Consider the following 9,328-nt stretch of genomic DNA (forward strand, 5'->3'; position numbering starts at 1 on the left):
GCAACATACATGTAGGCAAAACACCTATTAAGTCTAAAAAAAAAAGAGTATGGTGAAGGACAGGCAGGTCTGGCTAGCTTAACTGTAGAAGAGCCGAGGAAGCCAGGCAATGATGGCAAATGACCAGCACTCAGGAGGCACAGGCAGGTGGATCTCTAAGTCTGAGGCTAGCCTGGTCTAAAAATTTAAAATTAATAAGCACCTTTTGCACAGACACAAATTATAAGTCGCTCAGGTGTTTTACACTCTCAGGTGAGCAAAGACCCAAATGTTTTGACCTCACAGTGTTGTGACACTATGCAGTGTTTTAGAGAACAGGGACTCTTGGGACGTCAAAGTGGCACAACCTGGCCCTTTCTTCTGATCCCAGTTGACCCTTTGCTAATCTCTCTGTTTTCCTTTCCCAATTCTTTCTCACAAAATTCCTCATAATTTTCTTATGATTAAGATGAGAAAGAAACCCAGCTCAGAATGGTGGTTACTGTCAGAGACGAATAAAATCTATAAGATAACAGTGCAATTGCACATGGCGAAGGCTGCGCAACAATCATTGTACGCTGTAAATATGCTCTCATTGTGAATAAAAAGCTGATTGGCTGCCAGGAGGTGATCTCCGTGAGTTTGAGGACTCACAGAGAAACCTTGTCTTGAAAAACCAACAAACAAACAAAAATCAAAACAAAAAGCTGATCGACCATTTTAGGCAGGATTTTTTAAGAGAGAATTCTGGGAAGAAGAGCAGAGTCAGAGGAGTTGCCAGCCAGATGGAAAGAGGACAGGGCATGCAGGAGAGGTAAAAGCCACGAGATTCGTGACAGCTCATAGATTAATAGAAATGTGTTAATTTAAGTTGTAAGAGCTAGTTAGTAATAAGCCTGAGCTATTGGCCAAGCACTTATAATTAATAAGTCTCTGAGTAGTTATTCAGGAAGCAGCTGGCAGAAAGAGCTAATTGAGGCCTGATGAAAATCTCCACCTACAGGCAAATGTTTTGCTAAAATAAGATAAAATTCAAGAAATTTGAATTGTGATGCTAAAAGCATTTGACTGAGGGCTGAAGAGATGGCTCAGTAAGAGCACTCACTGTGTTCTTACGTGGGTTTGAATTCCTAGCACATGTGTTAAAATCCGGGGATGGCCATGTTTATATCCCTAAGCCAGCACTGTGGGGTCGAGACAGGAGGATCATGGGGCTTCCTGGCTGCCAGCCGAGCTCCAGGTTCAGTGAGAGACTTTGTCTCAAGGGAATAAGATGGAGAGTGACAGAGTGGATACCTATTGTACTCCTCTGGCCTCCACATTTATGTTTAGGAGTGTGCATAACACCTCTGTCTCTCACACACACATAATCAAAAACAAATCCCACATACAAGCATACACATTTGACCTGGGCTACAAAGATAGATAGCTCCATTGCTAGAGTGCTTGCCTAGCATGCACGAGGCCCTGGGCTCAGTCCAGGTACTGCAGAACCCCGGTGTGGTGCCTATAATCCTAGCACTCGGGAGACGGTGGCAGGAGGATCAGGAGTTTAGGTATATTGTGACTTCCAGGTCAGCCTGGGCCACATGGGACCCTGACTAGGATTTTCTCTGTTTTAACTCCAGTTGGGTATGATATTGAAGGCTTATAATTGTAGCCCCAGAGAGGCTGAGGCAGGAAAACAGAATCTGAGGCCAGCCTAGGCCACACAACAAGCCTCTGTCTCAACCTGCCCTTCTCCAACCAAAAAGAAATGAGGGAAAAGGCAATGCTCTGTGAACTAAATCAGTGCTATTAACCACGAGATTTTATGATGAGTCTAGTTTGAATCTGCTCTTGAGGTTTTTTTTTTTTAAATATTTATTTATTATGTATACAATATTCTGTGCATGTGTATGTCTGCAGGCCAGCAGAGGGCACCAGATCTCATAACAGATGGTTGTGAGCCACCATGTGGTTGCTGGGAATTGAACTCAGGACCTTTGGAAGAGCAGGCAATGCTCTTAACCTCTGAGCCATCTCTCCAGCCCCCTGCTCTTGAGGTTTTGAATTGATAAATTGTATGTGACTTGTCTTGGGACTGAGAAATTGCTGTTTTCTCTATGCCAGTCTGAACCGGTGATAAAAAAACAGGGCCTAAGTGTCCTACAGTCCTCATGGAATAATAGATTGGCTATGAAGCATATCCTAGTCTATTTTCTATATATCAAAATCATATTTTAATGAGAAGTCATTTTCCTGACTTACCCACAGATAGATGTGCCCATAAGACTGAGATGCAATCATGAGATTACATGTACAAATTGCATGAAAATGCGTGGCAATGGGGAGATTCCACAGCTGTTTTTGCATATGTGAATTTACACACAGAAGCAGGTGGTTTCCAGAGCCAGTGGCCCCGAAAGCCTTGCTTGCATAGGGTTCTCTCCATCAGAGAATTACTCATCTGGTGGGTGGCCATCTAAATTATCAGTTACCATCTGCTGCGTCTGTGTCATGGCCCTCAACGGCTCGTGACATACAGCAGTGCCTGAGACCTTTAAACATGAGTGAAAATGAGGACATGACCGCTCAGGGCTTCATTGTAGATGGGGGGGGGGGGGGGGGGGGGGGGAGTACAGCCAGGACATCTGAAGAGTCCAGATTGAACCTGGCCATAGACAGGGAGAAGGAGAGAGTGAGAGAGGAAGAGAGGGCAAGGGAGGAACCAAGAGAGCATGCGGCTGAAAAGAGAAGCTAGGGGAAGCTCAGCTCAGCCCCTGGTTTTAGGGTAGGGTGAGAAAAGCAAGGCGCAGCCACAGGTGGTACTTGTCCCAGGTCTCTTTGGAGCCTGACAAACACCGCTCTTTTGCTGTCTGGTCGTACATATGGGGGTCCTGTACTCCTTCACCATCTGTGAGGTGATCTGGCCCACATCGCTCCACTGGCAGGGAGCCTACAGAGGTTAACCTGTAGACCAGAGCTCTGTGTCTCCGGACTTGCCCAGCCAGCAGCTCCTTAGAAGCCACTGCAACCTCAGGCGGCCTGACCGGAACAGAAACACTGTAAAGGGGCCTGCTGCCAGGCCGCGTCATCAGCACCAAGCTCAGCCGGCAGTCGTATTCAGGAAGCCATAGCTTTGCTCTGCGCCCGGACTCGCTGTGGACGTGTGTGGCCGCTCCCCTTTAGTCTGAGCCAAGCCGATGGTCTCTTCTCCGTTCCGGGATGAGCTAGGGGGGCTGTGGACGTATCTAGCTAGCCGGAGCCTGCAAACAGAAAGTGGGCTGCAGGCAGGACAGACAGCCCGCAGAGCGAACGGAAGGCAGCGGAGCAGTGGCCGCTCACACTTCCCGGGCAGACCAGCAAGCAGCCAGCGCCGCAGAGAATACAACTCCCAGCACGCCCCGCGCCGGCCACTCCCAGAAGGCCCCGCGCCGCCGCTCAAGGGGCGGGGCCTGCCCGGCTCGCCGCGCGCGCTTTCTGCGCTCAGAAAGCGGCTCAGGCCGCTTAGAGGGCGTGGTCTGTGCGGCTCCCTCGCCCCCGCCCACTCCCAGAAGGCCGCGCGTCTCGGCGGGGAGGCGGGGCGCTCCCGGCGTGCTCTACGGCGCGCCGCCGCCCGCGGGGTTTGAATCGCGATCTCCGGCGTCCGGGCGGTGGTTCACGGCGGCGGCTGCAGGAGCACCGTCATGGGCGCTCCGGCTCTGCCCCCGACCTGGCAGCTGTATCTCATGAACCACCGCATGTCCACCTTCAAGAACTGGCCGTTCCTGGAGGGCTGCTCCTGCACCCCGGAGCGGGTGAGCCCGCCCCGCCTCGGGACGCCAGTGCCCCCGCTTTGGAGCGACTCCTGCCCGGGCCTGACGGCGGGAGGGGTTGGGCCCCGGGTCAGGAGCCCCACCCTCGCTTCGCATTGTGGGCTAAGCTGCTTTGCTCTGCCCAAGACACGGGACGACTGCCTTGTCCTCGGCGAGGCCGCCCCACTTCTCCCCATCCTTCTGTCTGAGCCGCTAAGGCTGGGGCCCACTGTCGTTAGGTCCGGTAGACACGGCCTCTTTCCACTCTCTCCAAAGAGGCCGCCCCAGCTCTCGGCCCGGAACGACTTCTGGGAATGATAGGATTAAAGCCAGCCTGTTGATTGTGCTCACGAGCTGTGCTGTCGTTTTCAGATGGCGGAAGCTGGCTTCATCCACTGCCCTACCGACAATGAGCCTGACTTGGCCCAGTGTTTTTTCTGCTTTAAGGAGTTGGAAGGCTGGGAACCAGATGACAACCCTCTGTAAGTCTCAGCAGGCTACTCGCAATGGGTTTCCTGGTGCCCAGGTTCCATTGGGAACCTTTTGAGTTGAACTGGAGTTGGGGTAAAAACAAAAACTAAAAACATTTGAATTTAGTAAGAGAGCATGGTCTTCTAACTTGCTGTGTGTTCCAAACTGTTCTTGAACCTGTTACATAGCTCAGACTAGTCTTGAATTTTCAATTTCTGCCTAACTTTTCCTAGTACTGCCAACTTGGATGGTTTTTGTCTGCTGAGATATTTGTATATTTGAGGGGTATGTAGCTCTGGTTATCCAGGAGCTCCTTCCGAAGACCAGGCTGGCCTCAAACTCACAGAGATCCACCTGCCTCTACCTCCCGACTGCTGGGGTTAAAGGCGTGCACCACCACTGCCTGGCCCGCAGGAGATATTTTAAGATTTGGTTTTTTTTGTTTTGTTTGGTTTTGGTTAGTGCACACATGTGTGTCTTAGTTTCTGCTCTGGGTGTGGGCATCAGATCCCTAGGAGCTGGAGTTATAGTCAGTTATGAGATGTGGTGTGCTGGGAACTAAAGACAGGCTCTGCAGAAGAGCAGCAAGGACTCCAAACCACTATCCCATCTCCAGCCACAGATTTTTGTATATATTATTATTACTTTATGTTTTGTTTCATATGTGTTTGGATGCTGGTGTCATGGTGAGTGTGGGTGTCAGGACAACTTTGGGGAGTCAGTTCTCTGCTTCTACTGTGTGGCTCCCTGGGATTGAACTCAGGCGAGCAGGTTTGGCAGCAAGCACCCCCACATCCTGAGCCATTTGGGTGGCCCAGATTTTAAAGGGATTTGACATGCAATTCCTCTGAGTTTATTTAATTTTTAAATTTCTGCATATGGTTGTTTCGCCTGCATGTATGTCTGTACACCATGTATGTGCCTGGTACCTTCAGAGGGCAACTCCCTGGAACTGGAGTTACAGATGGTGGGAGCTGAAGGGGACTCCCACACAGCAGGGTCCTCCTAGACCCTGGATTAGGCACAGACCACACCCACACCACCTGTTTTCACCGAGCTCCTTTATTACACAGAAGAAAGTTACAGTGGCTGCTTTCTGACTCGGGCAGAAAAACAGCAGCAAATGACCTTGCAGGGGTCTTTTGTTTGTTTCTTTTTTTGGTTTTTTGAGACAGGGTTTCTCTGTAGCTTTGGAGCTTGTCCTGGAACTCACTTTATAGACCAGGCAGGCCTTGGACTTAGATCCTCCTGTCTCTGCTGAGATTAAAGGTGTACACCACTGCCTGGGGAGGTCTGTGTTAGAATGGGCTAGGATGTGCTGGTGAAGGAGATAGAAAAGAGGGAGAAGGGGAAGAGGCAGAGGACAGGGGTGTCTGCGCGGGACAAAGGACTGCCTGGATAGGGAAGAGACTGTCGGGCACAGTTTATAAAGGTAAAGGGGCACCCGGTGTTAGGATGAGGGGTTTAAAATTGGGAAGTTAATTAGGGGAGCCAGAGGGGACTTTTGATAGCTGGACTTTGGTGGTCTGCCTTGGGAGGAGGAAGTGGTTAAATGAGGGAATAGCTTGGGGGCCAGCTTTAGGGATGTAATCTAATGGCTATTAGCAAGGCAGAGGGATGGGGGAGAAGGGCAAGCCCTGCCAGAGCCATGTTTGCCAGGCTCAGGCTGGCTACAGTCCCTTCAGGTGCTGGGATCCAAACCCAGGTTCTGGGAAACCAGCCAGTGCTATTAACCATGAGCCATTTTCTCCAGCTTTTCTTCTGAATTTGAATCATACAACATTTTCTACTGATTGCTAAAGACTCCAGAAGAGAAGCTAAGCTGTGTGGGGTGTTTCTGGGATACATTTTGGACCTGATACAGAGCAGGGTGTGCCAAGGACAGCCATGATGATGGGAGATGGGCTGTCAGTGATGCGTAGCCACTGGCTCTTCTGACATGATGGTTTATTGATTTTCCTAGAGAGGAGCATAAAAAGCACTCGCCTGGGTGTGCCTTCCTGACTGTCAAGAAGCAGTCTGAAGAACTAACCCTCAGTGAATTCTTGAAACTGGAGAAAGAAAGAGCCAAGAACAAAATTGTATGTATGGTTGAGAGTAAGGACAGAGAACAAAGCCACTTCCCCCAAAGTCCTGCAGGCCCTGCCTCAGGAAGTGCTCCCATCCCTGGGGAGCATGTGCAGCTAGACAGACAGGGGCTGTGCAGTCAGAAGACCTGAGTAGGATCTCCTCACCTGAGGGGCAACCATTGCGGGAAGCCGTGGGCACAGGCTGACCCTCCTGTGGTGGCAGCAGTGTGGGTAGAGTTGGTTAAGGGGGCAGAAGCAGAGGACCAGCTGAGCTTTGCTGTTTGTCCATTCACGTGGAGTCCCTGGGGGGGCAGGTGGCATTGTGAATCCACTGGGAGGAGGCTCCCGTGCAGCCAAGCCAGAGTCCGTGCGAACACACCATAGTTTGCTTAGATGGTTCACTGCTTATCTGACGTTCAAATTTCACCAGGTAGCCTGTGTCCTTACGTGTTACACTTGGCAGCCTTTTAGGGGGAAGATTCTGGGAGGGGCTTACCGGCAGAGCACTGAGAAGGAGCCAGATGCTCTGCCCTGACCCTGATGCTGGAAGGCCGGCTGCCAGCTGGCCCTGGCCCTGGTCCTGGCATTGTTCTGTGTTGCAAGGCAGAGGCTAGGACCTGCTGTGATGGTTATGAAGTTTCTCTTCAGTTCATAAGCTGTGTTCCTTGGTGGAGGTCGTTATGAAATGGCTGGTGACAGTTTGTTGTCAGGAGGAGGGATTGATTGGAGCATGCTCAGACACTCTGGGGATGCTGCTCCTACTCCCTAGCATTCATTTTTGTTACTGATTTTTTTTTTTCTGAAGTAGAGTTGGGTTTAATAAAGATATTTAATACAAGTTGGGCACAGAGTCAAGAGAAAGACACTCAGAAGAAAAGACACCACCCAGTGTCCTAACTTCGGAACCGTCTCTCCAGACTCAACCTTTGTTTTTTGTTGGTTTTGGTTGTTTTTGTTTGTTTTGTTTTTGTGTTTTTTTTTTTTAAATATTTATTTATTTATTTATTTATTTGTTATGTATACAATATTCTTTCTGTGTGTATGCCTGAAGGCCAGAAGAGGGCACCAGACCTCATTACAGATGGTTGTGAGCCACCATGTGGTTGCTGGGAATTGAACTCAGGACCTCTGGAAGAGCAGTCAGTGTTCTTAACCTCTGAGCCATCTCTCCAGCCCCCTTGTTTTTTTTTTTTTTTGTTGTTGTTGTTGTTTTTCTTTTGAGATAAGGCGTCACCACGCAGCCCTGACTGCACTGGGACTCTCTGTGTAGACCAGACTGGCCTCACCCTCCGAGAGCCACCTGACTCTGTCTCCCAAGGGCTGGGATTAAAGGCCTGCCCTGCCATTTACTTATTTAGACTTTATTTTATGTGTGGGGGGTGTTTTGCTTGTGGAGGTCAGAAGAGGGCGTTGGCTCCACTAGAACTGGAGCTACCTATGGTACCAGGAATCCAATCTGGGTCCTCCGAAGACCAGCCAGTGCTCGTTATCCGGAGCCTCTGCAGCTCCCTGTGGGGCTATGGAGTGCCCACCACAAGGAGCACAGCCATTTTCCAGGGCTTTTTCTTGTCAGTTTAGTATTTTTAAGTTCTCTTTAACCCTGGCTTGGTGGTATAGAGGACAATCCTAGGGCGCAGTCTCAGCTAATTTGGTTGGGTGAGGAGGGGGATTGTAAATTAGAGGCTATCCTGGGCAACATGAATCCCTATTTCTTTAAAAAATAAAGCAAGGGCTGGAGAGATGGCTCAGAGGTTAAGAGCATTACCTGCTCTTCCAAAGGTCCTGAGTTCAATTCCCAGCAACCACATGGTGGCTGACAGCCATCTGTAATGGGGTCTGGTGCCCTCTTCTGGCCTTCAGGCATACACACAGACAGAATATTGTATACATAATAAATAAATAAATAAATAAATAAATAAATAAATAAATATTTAAAAAAATTAAGCAAGACAGAACTTGGGGGTATTTGCTTATTATGCATAAGACCCTAGGTTCAATTTCAAGCTATACACAAATAGTAACGTTCTTTTTAGTAATTATTGTACTTAATTTTGTCACACTGGTAATGGAACAAGGGCTTCACTCTTGTCTGACAAGCTCCTCCCCCTAGGCCACTCCAGGCCAATGTGTATGTTCATTATTGCAGGCAAAGGAGACCAACAGCAAGCAGAAAGAATTTGAAGAAACTGCAAAGACCATCCGCCACTCCATTGAGCAGCTGGCTGCCTGTCAGTGAGCCTTTGCTGCAGACCTGGGCCCGAGTGACATGCCACATTGAAGCCACGTGTCCCAGCTGGTATTTTAAAACTGGATGTCAAATACTATTTTTGTCTTCGCTTGGAAGTGGCTCAGCCTGTGTGCTTACCTCTCTTGATATTTTGGCTTTGCTCTGTTGTCACCTGGACTGAAGCAGTGAGGAAAGGAGTGGGTGAGGAGGCGGGCAGTCTCCAGTGACAGGACCTATGGCGGGGAGGGGGGGAGGGGGGGAGGGGGAGGTTCTGGTCTTGGCGTCTCCATACTGGTAGCACGACTGTGTGCCATAGGTGTGGTGATGTGTTGTGCTGGAGATTCATCTGTCCTGTGATGTGAGTTTTCTACCGCAGGGTAATGGAATAAAATCATCAAAAAGCGGATTGCAAACTCTGTCTTGGGAAAATGGCTTGTTTGTTTTTTTGTGGTGTTGTTGAACTCAATCCTGCTGCCCTACCTCCCAGGTACCACTACACTCAGAGCTTATAAATCCAGTGGTGTTTAAGCTGCAGTCCCTGCTTGAGCTGCAGAGCTGGACAGCTGTAAAGGCACTGGGGTTACAGCGTGATTCATGTTGAGCAGGCTTTTGTTTTCCTAATGAAGCCTCTGCAAGGAAGGTGGGATGGTTGTGTTATCCACCTGGCAGGTCTGGAGTCGGCCAGGAGGTAATGGGCCTTTGGGCATCATTGTGATCACACTAATTGATGTGGGGTCCTGGAGAGCTGAGCATCAGGTTCATCATTTTCATTTCCTAACTGACAGCTGCTTCGTGACCCTGCCATC

The 9,328-nt window shown here is 49.5% G+C and overlaps 1 protein-coding gene across 1 annotated transcript; it reads left to right on the top strand.

Annotated features, from left to right (window-relative positions):
• The first annotated feature begins 3,528 nt into the window (after window positions 1-3,528).
• On the top strand, window positions 3,529-8,764 carry Birc5 (baculoviral IAP repeat containing 5). Its single transcript, XM_050140017.1, has 4 exons — window positions 3,529-3,758; window positions 4,128-4,237; window positions 6,190-6,307; window positions 8,442-8,764. The coding sequence occupies exons 1-4, from the start codon at window positions 3,648-3,650 to the stop codon at window positions 8,529-8,531; spliced, it is 429 nt and encodes a 142-aa protein (XP_049995974.1). The 5' UTR covers window positions 3,529-3,647; the 3' UTR covers window positions 8,532-8,764.
• Window positions 8,765-9,328: the final 564 nt, after the last annotated feature.

This window comes from Alexandromys fortis, unplaced genomic scaffold, assembly GCF_014885135.2.
Source record: "Alexandromys fortis isolate MF-2015 unplaced genomic scaffold, M_Fortis_MF-2015_v1.1 scaffold_39, whole genome shotgun sequence".
Classification (NCBI taxonomy): domain Eukaryota; kingdom Metazoa; phylum Chordata; class Mammalia; order Rodentia; family Cricetidae; genus Alexandromys; species Alexandromys fortis.

Excerpts from the sequence above, each read along its gene's own strand:
- Birc5 (XM_050140017.1), top strand. The coding sequence starts at position 3,648 with ATGGGCGCTCCGGCTCTGCCCCCGACCTGGCAGCTGTATCTCATGAAC. Across the intron at positions 4,238-6,189 it reads GAACCAGATGACAACCCTCT|AGAGGAGCATAAAAAGCACT; the intron begins GTAAGTCTCAGC and ends TGATTTTCCTAG. Across the intron at positions 6,308-8,441 it reads AAAGAGCCAAGAACAAAATT|GCAAAGGAGACCAACAGCAA; the intron begins GTATGTATGGTT and ends TCATTATTGCAG.